General features: G+C 43.0%; 2 protein-coding genes and 1 pseudogene across 3 annotated transcripts in view; all 3 read right to left on the bottom strand.

The window, feature by feature from the left end:
* LOC113895978 (zinc finger protein 791-like) overlaps positions 1–4589 on the bottom strand; it is a 69996-nt gene extending 65407 nt beyond the window's left edge. The window contains exon 1 of the mRNA XM_027547854.1: positions 4529–4589. Within this exon, the coding sequence (XP_027403655.1) occupies positions 4529–4531 (3 nt within the window). The 5' untranslated portion in view covers positions 4532–4589. The remainder of the gene's footprint in view (positions 1–4528) is intronic.
* LOC113895979 (zinc finger protein 709-like) overlaps positions 1–25830 on the bottom strand; it is a 74466-nt gene that overhangs the window by 17627 nt on the left and 31009 nt on the right. The window contains exon 1 of one of the 2 annotated variants that reach the window (XM_027547858.1): positions 4529–4615. The exons of the other annotated variant lie outside the window; for it this stretch is intronic. Within the exon in view, the coding sequence (XP_027403659.1) occupies positions 4529–4531 (3 nt within the window). The 5' untranslated portion in view covers positions 4532–4615. Of the gene's footprint in view, positions 1–4528; positions 4616–25830 lie in introns of those variants that run through there. 2 annotated transcript variants of the gene reach the window in all.
* Positions 16444–18577, bottom strand: LOC113896376 (annotated as a pseudogene).

The following is a 25830-nucleotide window of genomic DNA, read 5'->3' as shown; positions in this document are numbered from 1 at the left end:
CTTGGTGTCCTCTGTATATAGAACCCAGGTTTGGTGGGGGTCAATAATGCCACACAGGGCAGCACAGGGCACAAGCAACCGGCAGCTCACAGAGCAGGAGCCCCCAGGCTTTCTTATCAGCCTGTCCAGGTAAGACGTACTAGGGGAAATGGGAGCGGTGAGGCTTATCTTTCAGTACTAGTCAAACATCAAGTATGTGGAACCTGACTACTCATTACAAGAATCAAACCCAGGTAAGAAAAACATGCATCTGCACTGGATTGTTTCCATATAAAGAAACATCAACAGGATGATCAAGAAGTAATTATAACTCGGTATTTGTGCATGGGTGGAGTAAGAGCACAGGAGTGGAGGAGGACATGTGGGCTAGGAGTCCTAAGCTAGTTTCCCATTTTAGAAATATTTTTAACCTTCACATGCATTATTTAAAATCAGGAGAGAAACTGATATACATCTTATCTTCCTATGCTTAACATTATTTTAAATTAAATTTTGCTTTTTCAAATTAATCCTAACTTTTCTACATAGGAAACCACTCTAAGATTTAATCCTTTAAATGCTAACAGATATAAAACTGCACACCATAAAAGATTTACAAATCCCCTTCTAATTAAAAGGACAAGAACATTATAGTTTGTCCCTCCACTATATTTCATACTAGGGATATTTTCAGGAATGAGTGGCATAATATAAAATATTAGGGGGTTGGAATTAAACCCAGAAATAGACTTAAAAGATGTATATAAGCTTTAAAGTGTTTTCTTTATATCAACAAAAATATTAATTCAATGGCTTTTCCCTCACATTCATTAAAACAAGAATTCATTTGCTTTAGGAATAGCATGGCCTTCTAAATGTTTAGGGACAGGAGGGCATTATGCTAAGTGAAATAAGTCAGACAGAGAAAGATAAATACTTGATGACATCACTTACATGTGGAATCTAAGAAACACAACAAACTAATGAATATTACAAAAAAGAAGCAGACTCACAGATACAGAAAATAAACTAGTGGTTATGGGGTTGATGGGGGCAATGCAAGTGTAGGGAACTGGGAGTCACAATTTGGTTGTAAGACAGGGTACAGGGATATATCGTACATCTAGGGAATATAGGCACTATTTTGTAGTAACTGTGAATGGAGTATAACCTTTAAAAATTGTGTAATAAATTTTTTTTAATGGAAAAAACATTTGAGCACTTAAACACACCCATCTCATACTGAGGCTCTCTTTGCCTTAATGGAACAAAATTCTAGTTGGTTCCAGAATTTTCTTGCTTTACTCACATCATATCTCTCAATTAACTTACACATTAAAAGCCCCAAAGCTAATGGAAACTAGAATTAAAGGACTGCAAAGTTTAGCTAAGAAATAAACATATATTTGAAATGACTGATTTTAAGATTTCAGTCTTTATGTGAAAATTTAACAATTTTTGAAAAGTGCTTGGAAATTGAATTGGCTTATTAAGCTTCCTTATGGTAGAACTGTAGAGTTTGTCAAGCACTGGAACTGTTCCCGGCTTTGGATCAATCGCAGAACAGAGGAGGACCACCTCTCACACACACACATACAACCTCCCTGATGCAACAAACCTGGAGAACTTGCAGGAGGAAACTCATTTTAAAAGGAGAAATGGTAAAGTTGTTTTTAAACTTTTTATTTTCTATTGGGGTATAAGCTGATTAACAATTTGTGATAGTTTCAGGTGAACAGTGAAGGGACTCAGCCATACATATACATGTATCCATCAGGAGACACTTCCAGTGCAGGGGGTATGTGTTTGATCTCTAGTCCAGGAACTAAGATCCCCCGTGCCATGTGGTGTGGCCAAAAAAAATTAATTAAAAAAATGACATATTAATTTTATAAAATAATTTATTCTGCTATAAATCACCTTTAAAAACTTTTAATTAAAATTTTTATTTATTTATTTTAATTGGAGGCTAATTACTTTACAATATTGTAGTGGTTTTTGCCATGAATCAGCCATGGGTGCACATGTGTTCTCCATCCAGAAACCCCCTCCCACCTCCCTTCCCATCCCATCTCCCACGGTCATCCCAGTGCACCAGCCCTGAGCACCCTGTCTCATGCATTGAACCTGGACCAGCGATCCACTTCACATATGATAATATACATGTTTCAATGCTACCCTCTCAAATCATCCCACCCTTGCCTTCTCCCACAGAGTTCAAAAGACTGTTCTTTATATCTGTGTCTCTTTTGCTGTCTCTCATATGGAGTCAAAAAAACAGTGTTTTAATTTGGTATACACAACACTTTTGGATTAAAAATTGTCACAAAAGTAATTAAAAAAAAAAAGAAAATATTGGAATCAAAACAGATAAGTAGCCTTCTTGCTACAGTTCAGAAGAAAAATACACTTTCAGAAAGATGACCAAAGTCCCATACTTGGGGTCTAAGATATAGTTCCTAGAGCAGGTTAGTCACTGGAGAAGAAGAGTAGGGACAGTTGAGCCACAAGAATGAATTCTGGCTCTACATGCTCTCCCGTGTCCCAAAAACATGGAAGCACGGACTCTACTAGGTTCTAGTCTCACAAGTGAGGAAACTCTATGTCTGATTCAGTTTAAGATTCTGATACAAATGCATAAACCCTTTGTCTGCAATACAGAAGACATGATCATAACAGCCTCTTTCAATGTGCATAAATTACACTGAGTGTACCTACACTGTGAACGCAAAACTGAAGTTCCGAGTTCTGCGTCCAGTGTCCAACTCTTTTGTGACCCCATGGACTGTAGACTGCCAGGCTCCTCTGTCTATGGGATTCTCCAGACAAGAATACTGGAGTGGGTTGCCATTGCCTTCTCCAGGGGCTCTTCCCAATTCAGGGATTGAACTCACACAGGAAGTTTTAGGCCTCCAACCTCAGAAATGAAATCAGTCCCTACCACTGTGTGCAGTTGCATCCTCAGCTTTCCAGGGCTCTGTAGCACCTCTCAGTATAAAGTCTCCTTCCATTGTGGGTGCGAACATGTAAGACACCTGCCGGGGCAGGGAGTGGGAGTTGCTTCCCAACAAGAATAACTGAGTCTGCAGGTCGTTCTCTTTACAGGAGCCTTGGCATGGATCACTGACTATAGGCCTCTGCTCTGCACTGGGGTATCTTTGGAACACACTTGAAGTTTTAATGGACACAGACTTAGTGTTTGAACAATCCAGCAACACAATTTAAACCTATCATTTATGTGGAAAGGAGGAAAGAAAATTGTAGGGCATTTTCACTAGTTCAACCAGAAAACCTGAAATAATATTTACTCCTTTCAGGAAAAAAAAAAAAAAAAGATGTCAGACAGTGATTATTTCTACAGTGAGAAATAGGTTTGTAAATAATTAATCACACCTGAACACTTGGTCTGGACGTCTAAGCAGATACCACACAACCAGAGAATTTCATTTGAAATCACCTGTAAGTAAAGAATAGTCCTGAGGAACATACTACACATGCTCCAGGGGAGAAAAAAAAACAGCAGAACAAAACTTTTCAAATGAAATGTAATCCTGGAATTTTTTTTCCCCTAAAATTCACCTTTTTTGCCTCTTGGGAAATATGTTATACTATCTTTTAAGCTGTATTGATTAAATGCATTTTACTCTGATTGAAAAAATGGCATTTAAATATGTGAATAAATCTTTTAAAGGTGACAATCTTTAAATCTTAAAAGTAGGGGCAACCCTGACAGGACACATGACCCAGAAAGTTTTAAAAGGAACTTCCACACATTAGATGTCTGTGCCCAGGAAAGAGTCTGGGAGGAGAGGCACCAAACTGCTGAACAAAGTAATTTCAAGTGGTTATTTTTTACTTTCTTCTAGTGGAAAACATCCACAGACAAAAAAAAAAAAAAAAAAGGAAAAAAGAGCCATTTAAGGCTCTGGGAGGAAAATGATAAACAGTTAAAACACTGCGTCTGTTTGAAATGCACCACGGAGGACAAATAGTTGATAATGATGCTGTGAATCTGAGAGGGAATTTGGCCTTGGGGATGTTGGGTGAACTCCGAAAATTTAGGGAACTCACTGTCAGCCCTAGGAAGAGCTAAGCTTGAGCGGACAGGGGCGTAGACTTGAGACTGTTGGTACTCAAATAACTGGAAAACAAGAGAAAATGGGTGCCCCCCGGGAAAAAGTCAGGGACTGGGGATCCCACACACCAAAGCTCCTCCCACGCACGAACCACGTAGACCGAGTCACGAGGGTCCCTTGACAATCCTCCCCAGGGGTCACAACACAGTCTGAGGAGGACGCGGGGCTGCGGGGTCGAAGCCGAAGTCGGGGCGCGCAGTGACTGGATAGGACGCCCGGGGTCCTGGCTGCCGGCCCCGCCCCCCCACGCGACCGGAGGGAGGAGACTGAGGTCCGAGCAACGCCCCTCGGGTCCGCAGGCTCTGGGGTTGACAGCGGGGAGGCCCGACACCACCACAGCTGGTTCGGATCCACTCCAACCAACGCCTCCTCCCCTCTCGCTCCAACTCTGCACCCGGATAACGCACACTCACCATTTCTAGGTTTCCTGGGTCTCCCTGAGTCCTTCCTACGACTACCACAACAGGTCACAACAAGACAGACTCTGAGGCAGTGCCGCCAGCGTCTCTGAGAGGTGGGAAACCGGATCACTAGGCGATCCTGAGGGAGTGAAAACGGAGCCGAAGCGGTGCGTCGCCCCACCTACCTGCCCAAGCGGCATCCCTGATTGGACAGTTCTCAAAGCCGCACCTCCTAGTACTTGAGTGACAGCTGGACAGAAGGACTTGTGTCTCTAGGGAACTAGCTTCCTCCGACAACCCCCAAGAGGCGCCCAGACCCGCGCTGAGGGCAGTGGGTGGAGCAGAGAACTGACCCAGCCCGACGCGGTTACTCGGAAACAAGTTTTTGCAAGCCTGGAGCGGCCTATCTCGTATTCGCCCAGCTCTTTGTGCACACGTGAAGGCGGGGAATTTCTCATTGAGTTTCCAAAAAACAGAGCATGAGGTTGACATGGCTCTTCTTTTGCTCTGTGCATCCCCTACCAGGACACCTGGTACACCTACCAGTACACCTACTCACATGATGGCTCCTCCCTTTACATCTTAGAGCCCAGACACTGAGTTGCCCCAGGCTATTGATTGTTCTACTCTTTCGATCAGAGTATCTCCACTTGCATACTTCATCAAAGGGGTGTTGAGGGGTGTATGCCTCTGCTGGTTTCCTTGACAACTGATGAGCCAATTTGAGGTCAATTTTTCTCTATAGCTGGTTGCTGCTGCTGCTAAGTCTCTTCAGTCGTGTGCGACTCTGTGCGACCTCATAGATGGCAGCCCATCCGGCTCCACCGTCCCTGGGATACTCCAGGCAGGAACACTGGAGTGGGTTGCCATTTCCTTCTCCAATGCGTGAAAGTGAAAAGTGAAAGTGAAGTCGCTCAGTCGTGTCCGACTCTTAGCGACCCCATGGACTGCAGCCTACCAGGCTCCTCCATCCATGGGATTTTTCCAGGCAAGAGTACTGGAATGGGGTGCCATTGCCTTCTCTGCTATAGCTGGTTATTCCCACCCAATTTTCTGTATAACTTTTCCTGCCTGACATCTGACCCTTTTGCTTCAGATGTGTAAGATAAGCATTGATGCCTCTGTCGCTGAATCCAGACTCTTTCTTCGGTCTTGGCAATTACTGAGCTTTTGAACCTGCAGGGTGCAGTCCAACACCCCAACACAGGGCCACACTGTAACAAAAGGGTCTTACTGTTGCAGAGAGAAGCCAGTTCTGACTCCATGTTCGAACTGTTTCTTTGACGTGCTTTTTGTTGCTTTTATTATTACAACCATACAGAATAGCCTGCCTCAGAGGACCCTGCACCTCTACCTGTTAAACTAAAGGATCTTAGTTTTTATGTCTTAGAGACATAATCTGACCCTCCACACCTGTGAATAATTACAACAAAAAGAAGAGTTTAACACACGCTTCCAAACGCTGGCCCTTCCTGGAGATGTTTTACTGAAGACTGAATACCCTTTTTACTTTACTTCCTCATTGCATGTCCCTCTTGTTCTGCCTTTTGACTTCAATTCCTCATTGCTTCTCTCTGTCTGACTCTATAAAAGAACCTGGCATCCAGACCCTGGACAAGATACTTTCAGACATTAGTCTGCTATCTTCTTGGTCAGCCAGCTTTCCCAATAAAGTCATATTCCTTGCTTGAACACCTTGTCTCTCAGATTCATTGGCCTGTCATGTGGCGAACAGAGCGAGCTTGGACTCTGTAACATTATGTCCTCTAGGGGTCAAGGTGTTAAGGGTGAATTTAAGGCATTTTCTTGATCACCAAAGCAGAGAGCTTTAAGTACAGTGAAGTTTTATTTAAGCAAGAGGGAGAGCAGGTAGGCATGTGGGGAGCTGCTGTTCTGGGTTTCTTTTGAAGCTGGTTATGAGAGGCATATAAATGAAGGGATGGACTATGTCAGGCGAGTGTATGCTCCTCAGTTCTGTCTCATCACAACAAAGATTTGGTGTGACGGACATTAAAGCCCTTGGTGCGTCATAGCTCCCAGGTCTTGGACAAACCGTGTTATAGCTCTTAGACAAATCAGTGTTACAGCTCTATTTTATTTAGAAGATAGCGGGAGAATCTACCCTCGAAGCGTGAGAGCATGCCAACCCAAAGACTCAAAGACAGTGGAGGAGTGTGCCAACGAGTGAGGTGGGGGGTGGGGGTGGGAGGTGGGGGGTGGTGAAAGAGAGAGAGCAAGGTAAAAAGCACACACATGCGGTGGGGAGAGAGAGAAAAGGGCTTTGGCTCCTCCTTTTATATGTTTTTTCCTCCCCCTGGGCCTGCCCTATGTAAATTGGGTTAGCCAGGAGTGCTGTTTGTTCTACCTGAGGTCCTTACTCCAGTCCTTGGACCTTCCTTTGACCTTCCTTTGTTCTATTTTCGTGGGCTTTTCCCTTTCTTGTCTTTTAGCCACGGCCATTTTGGACTCCTGTTTCCTATTCTAACTACCTACAGACTATTAAGCAGCAGCAGCAGCAACAGACTATTTACTGGGGAAGGAGGAGTTTGGGGGTCATCTTCCTTGATTTTCATCCCAGCTCCACAGTCTCAAGGGTAGAAGGGATTTTCATCCTCATTTAGCTTAGATCAGAAGTGTCTGGGTGTTGCAGAAACCAGTACTTGAGAAACCAAGCACCACACTCGGACAGTTGGAGAACACAGTTTTATTATGCCAAAGGGCCCAGAGGAGTTAACACTCTAAGCTTTGAGCCCTGAACAAAGAGGTTACAGAGTTCTTATAGACAGACTATAGTGGGCAACACTAGCTGCTAATAGGCTGGTTTAAACTAAGGGGTTTCGAGTGAGTGGGAACAGCAGTCAAGATGGGGAGGGGGATGCATGATTAAGCAGGTTCGCAGGGGCTGGGCAATTGCAAAGAGTAGGACAACGGTGAGATCAGCTCCAGTTTCTAGTATCCTAAGTCCCCACTTTCTGAGACTACGTGACCTATGTGACCCAGACTTTGCAAGGGGCAAGCTGAGTTACAGAGGCAGAACGAGCAGGTTATGTAAAATTTTAACTTTTCCTCTTCATGGGGGCTTCCCTGGTGGCTCAGTGGTAAAAAAAAATCCACCTGCCAATGTAGGGGACATGGGTTTAATCTGTGGTACTGTTGCAGGCAGGGGAACCCCTTCCAGGGCCCGAGAGTGGGGTCTTGTCTAACACTTGGAAATGAATTGTCCATGGAGACATTCATGCTGACAAAGCAAGAGACTTTATTGGGAAGGGGCACCCAAGTGGAGAGCAGCAGGATAAGGGAACCCAGGAGAACTGCTCTGCCACTGGCCCACAGTCTCAGGTTTTATGGTGATGGAATTAGCTTCCAGGTTGTGTTTGGCCAATCACTCTGACTCAGGATCCTTACTGGCAGCGCACTCTTGCTTAGCCAAGATGGTTGCCAGCAAGAATAATTCTGGGAGGTGGAAGGACATTTGGTGTTTCCTTTTGACCTTTCCCAAACTCTTCTGATTGGTGGTGGCTTCAGTTCAGTTCAGTTCAGTTCAGTCGCTCAGTCGTGTCCGACTCTTTGTGACCCCATGAATCGCAGCACACCAAGCCTCCCGGTCCATCACCAACTCCTGGAGTTCACGCAGACTCACATCCATCAAGTCAGTGATGTCATCCAGCCATCTCATCCTCTGTCGTCCCCTTCTCCTCCTGCCCACAATTCCTCCCAGCATCAGAATCTTTTCCAATGAGTCAACTCTTCACATGAGGTGGCCAAAGTACTGGAGTTTCAGCTTTAGCATCATTCCTTCCAAAGAAATCCCAGGGCTGATCTCCTTCAGAATGAACTGGTTGGATCTCCTTGCAGTCCAAGGGGCTCTCAAGAGTCTTCTCCAACACCACAGTTCAAAAGCATCAATTCTTCTGTGCTCAGCTTTCTTCACAGTCCAACTCTTACATTCATACATGACCACTGGAAAAACCATAGCCTTGACTAGACAGACCTTTGTTGGCAAAGTAATGTCTCTGCTTTTGAATATGCTATCTAGGTTGGTCATAACTTTTCTTCCAAGGAGTAAGCGTCTTTTAATTTCATGGCTGCAGTCACCATCTGTAGTGATTTTGGAGCCCCCAAAAATAAAGTCTGACACTGTTTCCACTGTTTCCCCATCTATTTGCCATGAAGTAATGGGACCAGATGCCATGATCTTCGTTTTCTGAATGTTGAGTTTTAAGCCAACTTTTTTACTCTCCTCTTTCACCTTCATCAAGAGGCTTTTTAGTTCCTCTTCACTTTCTGCCATAAGGGTGGCATCATCTGCATATCTGAGGTTATTGATATTTCTCTCGGCAATCTTGATTCCAGCTTGTGCTTCTTCCAGCCCAGTGTTTCTCATGATGTACTCTGCATATAAGTTAAATAAGCAGGGTGACAATATACAGCCTTGACGTACTCCTTTTCCTATTTGGAATCAGTCTGTTGTTCCATGTCCAGTTCTAACTGTTGCTTCCTGACCCACATACAAATTTCTTACTAGATCTATATTCCTTCCCAGGCCCTTCTGTCATAACATAACTCACGTTATAACATAACTCAGGTTACTACAGTACCTGGCCAGGTTGGGTGGTTTCAGTCAGTGTGCTTCCCCTAAAAGTCCGGGAAGACCCACATGCTATGGGACAACTAAGCCTAAGAGAAACTACTGCAGTGAGAAACCCACGCACTGCAACTAGAGAGTGGCCCCTGCTCACTGCAGCAAGAGAAAGCACAAGCATGTGCACAGCAATGAAGATTCAGTGTAGCCAAAAATAAGTAAATCTTTTTTAAAAATCTGTTTTATTTGTGGGGCGGGGACAGAATCACTGGACTATGTAAGTCAGATGAGGTTCTTGGCTTTTATTCCTCACCTTTGGTCTGATCAAAAACCTGAAGGGTCAGTGTGTTGTCTCACTGCTTGTTCCCCAATCAGATAAGGTTCAGGAAAATTAGTTTTCCTTGAGGAAAGGCCTAAATTGTAGAGAAGGGAATGCTTTGTGTGTATATCAGAATGTATCCCCCACACACCATTTCCGGCATGGAGCGGGAGGCCATTGTTCTCACTCTTCACAGTGAGAACCTGCTTGGGCTCCTGGAGGAAAAATTAATAAATTTGGGGAGGCTCCAGAGGACTGGCTCCTCGTAGAGCTTTTAAATGTCAAGTTAATCTGTACTGTGTATCCAGCAAGTCTTCTATCATACTTTGTGTGTTCCTAGAAGTTGCTCGCTCCCATAGCTTCTGCTTTCAGTAATTTGCTATAATCAGCTAACTCTTTTGTTTGGAGGGAATTGGTTTACCATATAACCTCAAATATCTTATGGAGGGAATTCCCTGGTGGTCCAGTGGTTAGGGTCCAATGGTTAGGCTCCACACTTCCACTGCTGAGGCCACAGGTTTTATCCCTATTTGGGGAACTAAGACTCTGTACGTGAACAGCGTGGAAAATAAATACATAAAAAACATTAGAGCCACTAGGTGGTTATGGATTACATGCACTCACAGCCAAATTTAATACCATTAGATCTCAGGCATAAGTATGTGGTCAGAAAGTCCAGTAGGTATATTGCCCCTAGCAGTGAAATGAGCCTCTGCAGATTGATGTTAATATGTGAAGAGTAAGAGTGGCATTGATTTGTACTTGCATATTGCAGGCTTCCTCGATGGCTCAGTGGGTAAAGAATCTGCCTGCAATGCAGGAGACACAGGTTTTATCCCTAGGTTGGGAAGATGCCCTGGAGGAGGAAGATGGTAACCCATTCCAGTATTCTTGCGTGAAAAACCTTATAGACAAAGGAGCCTGGTGGGCTACAATCCATGGGGTCACAAAGAGTCGAACATGACTGAGCAACTAATATACTGTAAGGCAAGTTAACTTTATAGAGTTCTTTATGCCTGAGGAGGAAACCTTGAATAAAGAGTTGTTGTTATTGGTAGAATCAGACAGGTATATTGTGGGCAATAGCCAAAGGATCTCTAACAGTGGAATTGATGCTTTTGAACTGTGGTGCTGGAGAAGACTTTTTAGAGTCCCTTGGATTGCAAAGAGATCAAACCAGTCAATTCTAAAAGAAATCAGTCCTGAATATTCATTGGAAGGACTGTTGCTGAAGCTCCAGTACTTTGGCCACCTGATGCGAAGAGCCAACTCGTTAGAAAAGACCCTGATGCTGGGAAAGATTGAAGGCAGGTGAAGGGGATGATAGAGGTTGAGATGGCTGGATGGCATCACCGACTCAATGGACATGAGTTTGAGCAAACTCTGGGAGATGGTAAAGGACAGGGAAGCCTGGCATTCTGCAGTCCATGGGGTTACAAAGAGTTGGACATGACTGAGCAACTGAACTGACTGACTGATGTGTTTGTTTAGCTGTGCTGAATATTAGTTGTGGCACGTGGGATCTATCTCTTAGACTAGGGATTAAACCCGGGTCCCCTGCATTGAGAGCACAGAGTCTTACCACTGGACCACCAGGGAAGTCCTGAGTTTGATTCTTGGCAAGGAAATTCCCTGCTAGCATGATTGATTAGTTTGACTAATCCATCTGATTCCTGGGTCGTCTGTCATCCCAGAAGGCCTGTTCGCTCTAGAGACAAAATGCAGCGTCTTTGCAGTGGACCCCATCAGGTGCAGTGGCAGCACGCTGTATGTGAACACTCTGGTCAGCCGTGTGATCCCAAGTGACTCCCAAAATCGCCAATGTGTCTAGAAAAGAAATGACCTACTCCAGAACAGATAGCATCCATCATAGGAGAGGTCAACACACTTCCTCCTCTAGGTGGGATATACCAGAAGCACCGTGTTTAGCTCTATTCTATAAATACCAATATATATTCAAAGAGAAGGCCTCTAGTTAGAAAGCTTGAGAGATCCTGCATTTATGACCCAATGCCAAATGGAAAGCTGACTTTAAGGGATCATCAGCTCAGACACTGGGAAGTGGAAGGTCCTCCATTACAAATAAACTGTCAGTTGCCAGCAGTGGCATCAGTAACTGTGTTCAGTAACAGCTGAGAATAGTTTCTGGCATAAGAATGCTTTGGATAGTACTTCTCTGCTGGCTTGGTGGTAAAGAATCTGTCTGCCTCCAATTCAGGCGATGGGTTCGATCCCTGGTCCAGGAAGACCCTATATGCTGCAGAGCAACTAAGCCCATGCGCCACAATTATTGAGCCTGTGTTCCAGAGCCTGGAAACCACAACTACTGAAGCCCGTGCATCGTAAAGCCCATGCTCTGAAACAAGAGAAGCCACTGCAATGAGAAGCTGGTGCAACACAATTACAGTAGCCCCCAGGTCGCTGCAACTAGAGAAAGCCTGCATGCAGCAGCAACGACCCGGCACAGCCAAAATAATTAAAAAAAATATAGCCACAAAAACGGAGTTTCCCCAGGGTGGAAAACAACAGGGAAAGAAAGAACTGCTGTAACTGGGAGTACAAGGGGTCCCCCAGAGGAAGACACAGCTCAACAGCTCTGCCTTAACCATGGCCTCCCCTCCCTCCCTCAGGTGGGCAGGAGTCCCTGCCCCCCACCCGTTTTCCCTGTAGGTAAGTGTCATCAAGAATCTGTAAGTTGCTTCAAGTGTGAGAACACGGCTCATTCAGGACTCCCTCCCTCTCCATTATCCTTCTAGTTTCCACACACTGGACCAGTCTGAGGAGCTCCCTGGGACCGGGCAGTGGAGGAGCAGCTTGGTGCCCTGACCACCCAGTGTCTTGCTCTGGCAACGGGAAGCCACCCTTGTCCTTGTCCCAAGGTTATGAGACTTTGTCCTTTGCTTTGATGTCACATGATTGGAATAGGGTCCCAAAGCCCATGTGATTACTTCCCCAACATCATTTTCTGGTATCTGCAGGATCCTTCTTCTTGCAGGTAGGGGAAGAGGGCTCCAGGGCTGGCCAGGAACATTTCCTGAAGGAAAGTGGGAGCTTCTGATTCTAAGGCCCTGGTCTAGGTCTCTCTCCCAAACCCCAACCCTAAGGGTCAGGCCTTGGGCCAAATCTGCCATAGTGGGGGTGTGGGTGGGGTTCTGCTAAATTTTCTGACTAAACAAGCAGTAAAAGGTTCTAGGCTGACACTGTTTTGAGGACCCTTTCTGCTCTCCTTTGGGTCTCCTTGTCTCTAGGTGCAGGAAGAACCAGCGCCACCTTCCTTCCTCTCAGGCTTGTCCACGTGTCCTGAGGGACTCATGACCAGAGCCCAGGATGGCCTGGTGGGAAGGTTTCTGCTGCTTCTGCATGAAGCCTGGCTCCACAGGCCTCATTCTCACCAGAACCCTGCAGTTCCTCGCTAGAAATGCTGCACCCCCCAATCACCCCCTCCTCCCTTTTCTGTAGAGGCAAATAAGTCTAAGCAGGGTTCATCTGTGTGCATCAGAGCCAGTCTGAAGTCATTATGTGCTGTCTGGTCTCCAGTGTCAGTGTGTTAGGAGCAAGAGATGATTGCAAAACTTGCTCCTTAGGGGTATCAGGCCAGACTCAACTTTGGAGGAGGGCAAGATTGAGAAGGAACCAGTTCACCACAGGATCTGTTTCAGGTTTCTTACCAGCCCTTCCTGTTTGAGGCTGGTTTTTGGGGATCAATAGGCCACCAGGTCTGGTAATGCCAGTTCAGTCTAGTGTCTGCCTGCTGGTAACTACAGCCAAACCCCAGGGTGGTTGGCTGGAGGGTCCAAGGTGTCTTGGAGCTGGTGGGTGGGGCTGAAGTCTAAGGGGTCCTGGAGTTAATGCTAGATCACTGGTGGGTAGAGCCAGATCCTGGGGTCTTTCACTGCTGTAAGCTGGGGGTCTCAGAGCTGGTGTCAGCCCACTGGTGAACAGGGCTTATTTCTGTCACAGATGGCTACAAGGCCTGTGGGTGTTAGTCACTCAGTTGTGTCTGACTTTGTGACCCCATGGACTGTAGCCCACCATGCTCCTCTGTCCATGGAATTCTCCAGGCAAAAACACTGAAATGGGTTGCCATTCCCTTCTCCAGGGTATTTTCCCAACACAGAAGATCAAACCTGGGTCTTCCACATTGCAGGCTAATTTCTTACTGTTTGAGCCACTGGGGAAGCCCAAAAAGGTCGAGGGTATCCCAAAGCTGATATTGCCCCACTGGTAATCGGGGTTGGGCCCCGACAACTGGCTGTGGTGCTACAGGGGCCCCAGGACAATTGGGGGCTCAAAATGTCTTCAGGCAGCTGGTCATATGGTGCGTGAGGCTGTGACCTTGCCTGGTTAGCTGCCTGGCCTGAGGCATCCCAATACTGGTGCCAACAGGCTGATGAGTAGCACAGGTCTGTCACACTAATAAACTAGAAGGACCAGCACCATTGTCCTTGTGGTAGAACGAGCTTTCCAAAATGGCTGTCATCAGTGTCTGTGTCCCAAGGATAAGCATCAGTTGCCTCCTGTTTCTCCAACAGTCTCCAAAATTAGCAGGTGGGTCAGACTTATGCCCCTTTCAAATTACCGCTTTTCCCCTGAGCATGTGAGATTTTATGTGCACCCCTTAAGAATGAGTCTCTTAATTCTTCCCTACAGCCCCCTTACTCTCCTGTAAGTAAGCCCTGCAGTCTTCAAAGCCAAATGTTTTGGGGGCTCATCTACTCAGTGCAGGACACTAGGCTTGGGACTAAGATGGGGGCAGGGGTTGGACCCCCTTGCTCCTTGGGACAACTTCTGCAATTATGACTATCCTCCTGTTGTGGGTCATGGGTCTTGACTATAACTTTTATTTACCCTTCCTACTGGTCTCACTGTGGGTCCTTCTTCCTCTCTTCACCTGTAGATCTTTTCTGCTAGTGTTCAGGTCTTTCTCATCAATAGTTGTTTGGCAAATAGTTGTAATTTTTCAGCGATCAATGCAAAGAAATAGAGGAAAACAACAGAATGGGAAAGACTAGAGATCTCTTCAAGAAAATCAGAGATACCAAAGGACCATTTCATGCAAAGAGAGCTCGATAAAGGACAGAGATGGTATGGACCTAACAGAAGCAGAAGATATTAAGAAGAGGTGGCAAGAATACACAGAAGAACTGTACAAAAAAGATCTTCATGACCCAGATAATCACGATGGTGTCATCACTGACCTAGAGCCAGACATCCTGGAATGTGAAGTCAAGTGGGCCTTAGAAAGCATCACTACAAACAAAGCTAGTGGAGGTGATGGAATTCCAGTGGAGCTATTCCAAATCCTGAAAGATGATATGTGAAAGTGCTGCACTCAATATGCCAGCAAATTTGGAAAACTCAGCAGTGGCCACAGGACTGGAAAAGGGCAGTTTTCATTCCAATCCCAAAGAAAGGCAATGCCAAAGAATGCTCAAACTACCACACAATTGCACTCATCTCATACGCTAGTAAAGTAATGCTCAAAATTCTCCAAGCCAGGCTTCAGCAATACGTGAACCGTGAACTTCCAGATGTTCAAGCTGGTTTTAGAAAAGGCAGAGGAACCAGAGATCAAATTGCCAACATCCGCTGGATCATGGAAAAAACAAGAATGTTCCAGAAAAACATCTCTTTCTGCTTTATTGACTATGCCAAAGCCTTTGACTGTGTGGATCACAATAAACTGTGGAAAATTCTGAAAGAGATGGGAATACCAGACCACCTGATCTGCCTCTTGAGAAATTTGTATGCAGGTCAGGAAGCAACAGTTAGAACTGGACATGGAACAACAGACTGGTTCCAAATAGGAAAAGGAGTATGTCAAGGCTGTATATTGTCACCCTGCTTATTTAACTTATATGCAGAGTACATCATGAGAAACCCTGGACTGGAAGAAACACAAACTGGAATCAAGATTGCCGGGAGAAATATCAATAACCTCAGATATGCAGATGACACCACCCTTATGGCAGAAAGTGAAGAGGAACTCAAAAGCCTCTTGATGAAAGTGAAAGTGGAGAGTGAAAAACTTGGCTTAAAGCTCAACATTCAGAAAACGAAGATCATGGCATCCAGTCCCACCTTCCTGGGAAATAGATGGGGAAACAGTGGAAACAGTGTCAGACTTTATTTTTGGGGGCTCCAAAATCACTACAGATGGTGACTGCAGCCATGAAATTAAAAGACGCTTACTCCTTGGAAGGAAAGTTATGACCAACCTAGATAGCATATTCAAAAGCAGAGACATTACTTTGCCAACAAAGGTTCATCTAGTCAAGGCTATGGTTTTTCCTGTGGTCATGTATGGATGTGAGAGTTGGACTGTGAAGAAGGCTGAGTGCAGAAGAATTGATGCCTTTGAACTGCGGTGTTGGAGAAGACTCTTGAGAGTCCCTTGGACTGCAAGGACATTCAACCAGTCCATTCTGAAGGAGATCAGCCCTGGGATTTCTTTGGAAGGAATGATGCTAAAGCTGAAACTCCAGTACTTTGGCCACCTCATGCGAAGAGTTGACTCATTGGAAAAGACTCTGATGCTGGGAGGGATTGGGGGCAGGAGGAGAAGGGGACGACAGAGGATAAGATGGCTGGATGGCATCACTGACTCGATGGACGTGAGTCTCAGTGAACTCCGGGACTTGGTGATGGACAGGGAGGCCTGGCGTGCTGCAATTCAATGGGGTCGCGAAGAGTCGGACACGACTGAGTGACTGATCTGATCTGATGGGAGAAGGTGAGCTCAGGGTCTTCCTACTCTATCATCTTGGACTCTTCAGTTTTCAGGATATTCTTGACTGGCAGAGCAAAAAATGAGGAAAGTAGGCTTGAAGCAAATGCCTGTAAAAGCCCTATGCTTCTTGTCTCTTTCCATACAGGTGGCTCCAAATCTACCTAATACTATTTCACTTTGCATTTCAAGTTACCTGTCTATTCAGGTTTGGTGAATTCTAACATGGGACCATAAAAGCAACAGAGTCTAGAGACTGTAGTTCACATTACTCACATTGACAAAACAGTTAAAAAGAGTCATCTCCAACTCTAGATTTTATTGTCATCACACAGGTCTCTCAATATTCCAGAGCCAAAATCCTAGCCAGAAGGAATGACGAATAACAAAGGACAAAAGATGAAAAGAATAATTCACATGAGACTACATGAGGAACTCTGCATACTTACAAATACATGCCCAACTCTTTATTACATTTCTGTTAGGAAGGAAATGGAACAAAGCTCTTAAGCCAATGAAAAATTTGAATATAATGTAAAAGGGATGTTGAGTACTTGCCACAAGAAACAAGTACCAAAATGTCATTTTTTTGTGTTCCCTTATTTACACAAAAATTACAAAATTATTTAAAAATGAAACCTACTTGTATATTAGAAATACACTTCAAATCACCCATGGATCAGAGTCTTAACAGTAAAAATAAAAAAATTTAACTGATAAAAGGTTAAATTACTTATTAAACTTAGGAATGACAGCCTAAAGAGTATCTACAGAATTATTTTACCTCAATATTTACTTGCAAAAATAAGTAGAATTCCATACTTCAGAGAATAACTTTAAGAGTATGCCACTGGTAGGGAAAATGTATGTTTAAAGTTTATAACATTTCCTCCATATTGTAACTTTGAGAGCATTCTACATGAATTTGCAGAGGCTTACCCATATTACTTACATTAACATGAGTTTTTTCCAGTGCAGTTTTCATATGACTATAAAGATATTTGTTTCAAATTAATAGTTTTACTTTTCATTTCAGTTATATGGTATCTATCCAGTGTACATTCTTACATGGTTTTAAGAATGTAAGGCAAATTAAGGTTTCCATATATTGTTTGCATTTAACAGAATTCTCTCTAGAGGGAGTTCTTTCCCAAGAATATGAGAGAAAATCCCCCAATTTCTCACATTTACATGATGTGCATCATCTTGCATTCTTAAAATGTCATGTGACAAAGGCATTCTAATATTCCTTACGTTCAGTTTGTTAAGAGTTCTTTCATGCATTTGAACATAACAGGAATTGCTGAAGGCTTTACCATATTTTTTTTGCATTCAAAGTAGTTCTCTACAGTGTGAATTCCTTTCTGTATTTAGAATGAACTGAGACAACTGAAAGTTCTCCTATATTTCTTACATTCATAGGCCTACTTTCCATTATGAATGGTCTCATGGTTTTGAAGAGAACTGGGACCACTGAAGGCTTTCCTATAATTTTTACATTCATGTGGTTTCTTACCACTGTGAGTTCTGACTTCATAATGAACTGAAAAACTTGAGGGCTTTCCTACATTTCTTAGATTATCCAGTGTGCTTCACCACATATCTTGAAAATTTGGTGATAGAACTAAAGGCTTTCCCACTTTCTTACATTCATAGGGTTACTCTCCAATATGAGTTCTTTCATGGTTTTGTAAAGAATGAACTCGACTGAAGGCTTTACTACAGTTCTTACATTCAAACGGCTTCTCTCCAGTGTGTGTTCTTTCATGGTTTTGTAATGAACTGGGACAACCGAAGGCTTTCCCATATCTTACACAAATAAGGTCTGACTCCAGTGTGCTTTATCATGTGTAAATGAAATTTTGAGGGAAAAGTGAAGGCTTTCCCACATTCCTTACATTCATAGGGTTTCTCTCCAGTATGAGTTCTTTCATAACTTCAAAGGGAACTGAAATAAATGATGGCTTTACTACATTGTTTACACTGATAGGATTTCTTCCCAGTATAACTCCTTTCGTGTTTTTACAGGAAACTGGGATAACTAAAGGCTTTACCACACTCCTTACATATATGAGGTTTCTCTCCAGTATGAATTCTTTCATGTTTTTGAAGGGACCTAGGAGTACTGGAGGCTTTATAACGTTCCTTACATTCAAAGGGTTTTTCTACACTGTGAATCCTTTCATGACTTTGAAAGTAACTGGAACAATCAAAGATTTTCCCACACTCCTTACATTTATAAGGTCTGTCTCTAGTGTGCTTCATTACATGTCTTTGAAATTTGGTGAGAGAACTGAAGGCTTTCCCACATTCCTTATATTCATAAGGTTTCTCTCCACTATGACTTCTTTCATGTTTTTGACAGGAATTTGGACTACTGAAGGCTTTACCACATTTTTTACATCCATAGGGCTCTTCTCCACTGGTCTCCTTTCATGGCTTTGAAAGGATCTGGAAAAACTGAAGGCTTTACTACATTGCTTACACGTACAGGGTTTCTCTCCACTATGACTTTTTTCATGTCTGTGAATGGAAGTAGGCCAATTGAAAGTTTTCCCACATTGTTTACATTTATAAGGCTTCTCTCCTGTGTGAGTCCTTACATGTATTTGAAATGAACTGGGAGTAATGAATGCTTTCTCACATTCTTTATATTTATAAGGTCCATCTCCAGAGTGTCTTATCATGTCTGCTCTAAGGCTTGAGAGAAAAATAAAGCCTTTTCCACACTCCTTATATTTGTAAGGTTTCTCTCCAGTACGATTTCTTTCATGTTTTTGAAGAGAACTGGAATAACTGAATGCTTTACTACATGTTTTACATGTGTAGAATTTCTCTCCATTGTGATTTCTTTCATGGTTTTGCAATCCTACAGGAGAAACAAAAGCTTTAACACATTACTTACATTCATAGGGTTTCTCTCCTGTGTGAGTCCTTTCATGTATTTGAAAAGTTTGAAGATATCTAAAGGTTTTTCCACATTGTTTACATGGATAGGGTGTGGGGAGTGAGCTCCGCCCCTGGCAAAGGTCATGAGGAAGGAGGCTTGGCATACGAAAAGGCGGGATCAAGCCTCAGGAGTCTCCCTGGAAATTCTCGAGCAATCTACCCCCCAAACCAGAGTCTGCCTACTTTCTGCTTTGTGCTTTCACCTACACCTCTGACTTTACGGGGGGCTGTCCCCCACTACCTCTCTGAAAAAAGAGTTAGCTTACAGCTCCAGTTAATAATTCCTGGGTGTGACAGTGTTTCAACCTACAAACTCCCTTGGAAGTCCTCTAGCCTGCCTGAATAGGTTTTTCCGGCCACATGTGATTGCTCAGAGCCTCCAAACTGTGAGAGGCATGAGATGTTCTAAACTGTCTAAATACAGATTCCTTTGAGCAGTCAAAAGATTGATTAGAAATTGTATTGGTGAAGGGATTTTCACTTGTTGGGCCAATATTTGCTAAGTCTCCATATCCCTTACCTGCTGTGTCCCTGGCAGTGTATTGATTAATATAATTGGTGTAAGTAGTAGCTTTAATGTTTGTAATCTGGGACCCTTGAGTTAATTCTTTTTCTTGTTATAGCCCACCACACCTTTGCTCTGTAGGAATGCAACTTTATCTAATGCTTTTTGGAGGCTGGCGCCTGACTTTAGAATAATCACCTTTAGAGAAAAAGGCCTCTGGGCCAGAAGATGATGCAAATCACCTAAACTTTTGCATATAAGTTTGCAGGAAGAAAGCCTGGCTTACTGCATGACTCTACCCCTTCCCCCATTATCCTCTATGCATAACTTAAGGTATAAAAACTACTTTGGAAAATAAAGTGCGGGCCTTGTTCACCTTGTTCACCGAAACTTGGTCTCACCATGTCGTTCTTTCTCTTACCTTCTGGCTGAATTATTCAGCCTCTTTTCTCCACTGAATTTCCTCACTGAGCTATCCTCATTCTATTACTCTTTATATCCTTAATTAAGGTTTAATTAAGCAATTGTTTCCTGATCCTCGCCGACGCCGTCCCTGCTTCGAATTCCCTGGATCCACCGGGGCTGGACCCCGGCAATAGGGTTTCTCTCCCATGTGGGTTTTTTCATGTATTTGTAGTGAAAATCTTAAAAAACTAAAGATTTTCCCATTTCCTTACATTTATAAGGCACATCTCCAGCATGCGTTATCATGTGGCTTCATAAGGTTGTAAGCTACTTAAAGAGTTTCCCACATTCCTTACATTTATAAGGAGTATCTTCTGTGTGGGTTATCATGTGTCTTTGAAAGGTTGTGAACCACATAAAGGATCTCCCACATTCTTTACATAGGGCTTTTCTCCTATATGAATCCTTTTATGGATTTGAAAGGAAGTGTGAAAACGAAATGCTTTCCCACATTTCTTACATTTATAGTTTTCCTGTCCATTGTATTTCATTTGTGTTTTTCAAAACACTGAAGATAACTGAAGGGTCTACTACATTCCTTACATTTATATGGCTTCTCTTCATATTTCTGGTACTCATCTAGTTTGTGTCCATTATGACGGCTGATATGCCTATTAAGGAATAGATGATGCATAAAGACTTTCCCACATGCACTGCATTCAGATGGTTTCACTCTAGTAGTTTTCTTGTTCACACTGAGTTTTGGAATAAGGCTGTGGTTTCCTGCATGCTGACTACCCTCTTTACTTGCACAGAATCTATCACATGACTCCTATAAAAAATGGGGATCATACTAGTAATGATTTCTTTACTAACAATTTAATATTTATTAGCAGGATACTTCGGAGAAGGCAATGGCACCCCACTCCAGTACTCCTGCCTGGAAAATCCCATGGATGGAGGAGCCTGGTAGGCTGCAGTCCATGGGGTCGCTACCAGTTGGATACGACTGAGCGACTTCACTTTCACTTTTCACTTTCATGCATTGGAGAAGGAAATGGCAACCCACTCCAGTGTTCTTGCCTGGAGAATCCCAGGGACGGGAGAGCCTGGTGGGCTGTCGTCTATGGGGTCACACAGAGTCGGACACGACTGAAGCGACTTAGCAGCAGCAGCAGCAGCAGGATACTTGAACTACACTGTTAGGATTTATAGCAAAAGTATAGGTTATCTCCCTTGTCTGAATGGCTTTAAATTGAAAAAGGAATGCCCTGCAAGATTTCACTCTTGGAATTACCAAAAGTGACATTCACATATAGGGCTTGTTAAATACTGTTTTCAAGAGAACTATTTTCCAAATGCTGGACATCTATGTCCCATATTATAAAGGATCTGGAGAAAATTTTTTCAGAGAATAAATAAATGTGAAGCAGGCATCATGTGTTTAGGCCACTTCTTGTAAAATTTTATCACAAACGAGGAGCCACATATGAGGCACTACTTTCTGTTCTGGGTGTGACTTACCTTAGTTTTCTCCCCTGGTTTTTGTACTGATCTTCAATGTCATGATTCTTCCCTTTCCCCCCTAAATTGCAGATGAAGAAAAATGATTCCAAAATATTAGAAATTATACAGAAATCATTAGATTCTACATTCATTGTTGGCTGTGAACAGGTCTACTTTATTTGCCAACATCCTCCCTTTCACATAGACATCAATGAGTAAGAAACATTTGTTCTTTAATTGACAAAGTAAAGGAAAGCTGTCATCCTCACCTATTGAGGCCAGGTTTCTGAAGGTTTCTCACATCACATCTCTGTAGAGTTTTTTCTATAAAGGATTCAGTAAAGCCCACTCCTCTGGGATGAAATTCATAGTCACATCTTCAATAGCCTAAAACTAAGTCCTAAAACATCCCAAATATGTGTATAGCAGGATGTGTGACACTGATGGGACTAGACATCTATCTATACACCATTTATATGAATAGGTTATGTATGATTCTGTCATCTCCAAACATTTATTTTATGACTTGATCATCAGGAATTTACTCTGTCTATACGTCCTCACAAATTTAACAGCATAATGAACATGGACATATTTACTCTGATCACATTACATCTTATTTCTCACTAACAACAGGGTCCAGAATATGCGGAGAAGTGAGAGACATGCTATATAAATGAAGCAAATGTTACAATTTTAAGACCATCAATACCTTGTCAGGAAAAACTTCCATATTCTTCACTTTACTCACCATTTATAGCACTTATGAGGCAGAGGGTCAAATCTGCACAAGGTTTTATGAATAATAACATAGTGCTGAACTGGAAGCTTTTACTTCTATTCCCAGCACCAAACAAGAGAGTCCAACAAACCTGTAAAACTTTTAATAGGATCCAGCTGGCCAATTTGGCCTTAAAGTATTCTAAGCCTTTAGAAGCAGTCAGATGTTGATGATGGAAAGAAAATATTCTTGTGGGGAAATATGCCTTTCACTTCTACAATATTTACTACAGACTCACTTTTTTCTCTCATATGATGCACTAGAAAGTCAAGGCTTTCCAGGTGGCTCAGTGGTAAAGAATCTGCCTGCCAATGTAGGAGACATGAGTTTGATCCCTGGTCCAGGAAGATCCCACATGCTGCCCAGAGCAACTGAGCCTGTGCACCACAACTCCTGAGCCTGTGCTCAAGAGCCTGGGAGCTGCAACTACTGAGACCATGTGTCACAACTACTGAAGCCCGCATGTCCTAGAGTCCATGCTCCACAAGAGAAGCCACTGCAATGAGAAGCCCTTGTACTGCAGATAGAGAATAAACCCCAGTCACTGCAACTAGAAAAAAGCCCGTGCAGCAATGAAGACCCAGCACAGCCAAAATGAATAAAATCTACCTATAGAAAGTTAATTGGCACTTACAGTTCAGACACTAGGAAGACAGTCTGAAAATCAAACCACAAAAGCCATGTGGCTCATGTACCTCAGGGCTGCTGAAAGGCACACACAGGCACACAGAGTGAGCTAATATACTGACAAAGCTCTTTATGGCAGATTCAGAACACAAGTGCCCAGTGCCTATTCAACCCTGAGGAACAGATTTTGAGTTGTAAACTGCAAGTGTGTTCATTAAAAATCCTAAGAGTTTGATGGTAAATCTGCCCTAAGTATTTATAAAACACGTAAAGGATTCAGAAATACTTTCCTCCTGAAGAATATAAAATCACCATTTTCAAATTGCAGGAGGAAGTTATTTCCTGACCAGCCACTCTAAAGGCTGCCCTGCCACAAGCACCCACAAGGTATACAGAAAAAGGATAGTTTGAACCTTGGGTCTAAGAATCCCTTACATGATGACAGCACATGCTGCCAATACTGTATAAAAGGTCTTATTATCTAAATAATTGATATATCTGAGCAGAGTGAGGCAAACGTCTCCAGCACTTTCATGAAATGGCTTCACAAAGCAAGGGAAAGTATCTGAACTTTTTAAAAACTGAAGTTAGGGGCTGGGTTAGGATGAGGGTTCACATACAAGAACAAGATCTTAAGAAGATAGAATCTCTTGCCACTAACAATGGAAGGAAGACTAAGGCTTTCCAATCACTTTGGATTGATGTGGGTAAAAGCAAAAAGAGGACAGGTAAGGATTTTTAAAGCAGTCAGCAATCAGTCATCAAAAATTGAAGACAGACACTTAACAGGTTAGAAGCTAGCATTTAAGGCACTCAGAAGCCATCATTCTTGGCCTCAAAGGAAAAAACTTAGATGAGCGAATTGAGTTCACAGGCAAAATACTCTCTCCAAAACTGGAAAAGAAGAAATAAAGATGGCATTTAAAAATAAACACCAAATATTCTGTTCTTAAGAAGGCCCATACGGAAAACAATCCATTTCACCAGAGGCTAACAGAAAGCCCCAAACACCAAAACCAAAACCCAAACAAGACAGGACACAAAATCTATAAACTGTAGAGTACTGGGTCCAGCCCCTGCAGGAGCCAGGGATTCCCTCGGGAGGACAGGGTAGGACAAAGAATAGATGAAGAGGTACAGAGATAAGGAAAGAATTTTGCAGTTAAGAAAATAGAGGAGAGAAAAGAGGCTGATATTCCTTGGTTTACGCAGAAAGCCAATAAAGCCCCAGCACGGGACTTGCTCTGTTCATGTAGGCCGCAGGCTCCCTCTCAAATAGCGGAAGGTGCCCCACCTTAGGCACCTTCTCGAGTGGGTCTTAGAAGCCCAGGCAGGAAAGTGAACGCAGAGAGCCCCTGCACTCCAGGGAGATCAGCCTCAAAAGGAAAGGGAAAGAGAAAGAACGACATGGGGAGACCAAGGCCCGCACTTCATTTTCCAAAGTAGTGTTTATACCTTAAATTGTGCATAGAGGATAATGGGGGAAGGGGTAGAGTCATGCAAGGTCAGCAGTCCTTGATCCTTATCGAAGCCAGGCTTTTTTTCTGCAAACTTATCATATGTAAAAGTTTTAGGTGATTTACATCATCTTCTGGCCAGGAGGCCTGTTAACATTTTATGACCCTTTCTTCAGAAAACTTATTTTTCTCTAAAGGTGATTATTCTAAAGTCAGGCGCCACCCTCCGAAAGCATTAGATTAAGTTGCATTCCTATAGGGCAAAAGTGTGGTGGGCTATAACAAGAAAAGAATTAACTCAAGGGTCCAAGGTTACAAACATTAAAGCTACTACTTACATTTCTATACACCAACTATATTAATCAATATACTCTCAGGGACGCAGTAGGTAAAGGATATGGAAACTTGGCAGCAAGCATTAGCTCAACAAAGAAATCCTCTACTAGTTCTCTTCTCTGAGAAGCTCTGCATTGTTAGAATATCTTAAGCTTCTCCTGCCTCTTGTGGTTGGGAGGCTGTGAATCTGAACAAACCTGTCCGGCAAGCTAGAAAGTCATCAGAGGGGTTTGAATTGAAACACTCCTGTTATGCCCAGGAGACTTATTAAGTAGAGTTTTAAGTTGATTTTCTTACAGAGAAAGGTGGTCAGGGATAGCTCCCCGTTAATGTCAGAAGAGTTGGTGAAAGTCGTAAAATAGTAAAACAGATTCTGGTTTTGGGGTAGATGCTCAGGCAGGCCCAGGGGGCACCCCTCGAGTTCTGGCTTGCCTTGCCCACCAGAACCCTCCCACATGACCTTGTCATGGGGTGGGGACTCCCGTGCAGGCTCAAGGCAGTAGAGCAGTGACAGAAGGTTTAAAATACACAAAATGGGAATATCTAAAAGAAAAGGTACACAGAAAGGAACAGAAAAAAAATGAGTAATAATCATTGAGATTTTCCTAAAATTAATGATTGATGGCATGCTGTAGATCCAAAAAGCTTAGAGAACACTAACCATCAAAAATGCACACTAAGTCTATCATATTCTAACTTGGGAAATATCAAAGAGAAAGAGAATATATTGAAAAAAGCCAGATGGGAAAACCCACCTTACTTTTATAGGGGAAAAAAAAAAAAAGATTAGACTTAGATCAGACTTCTTTTCAGAAACCAAGCAGGAAGAGAGAAGAGTGAAATTTTTAAAGTTTTGAAAGGAAAAAAACACTCTCCTACTTTTCAAAACCAAAAGCTGGTCCTTAGAAAATATTAATTATAATAAAATTGATTGACATCTAGACAAGGTAACAGAAAAGGCAAAACAGAAATAATATCAGAAATGAAAGGAAGGAGAAATGAACATAAAAAGATTTGATACAATTCAACATCCATTTATGATAACAAACTAATAATAGAGGGAACTCTTTGTTTTGGAAAAAAATCAACAAAACACCTGCAGCTAACATCATGCTTAGAT

Source organism: Bos indicus x Bos taurus, chromosome 7 (genome assembly GCF_003369695.1).
Source record: "Bos indicus x Bos taurus breed Angus x Brahman F1 hybrid chromosome 7, Bos_hybrid_MaternalHap_v2.0, whole genome shotgun sequence".
In the NCBI taxonomy this organism is placed as follows: Eukaryota; Metazoa; Chordata; class Mammalia; order Artiodactyla; family Bovidae; genus Bos; species Bos indicus x Bos taurus.
The sequence above is the reverse complement of the archived record's forward strand: the minus strand, read 5'-3'. Positions and strand labels throughout refer to the sequence as shown.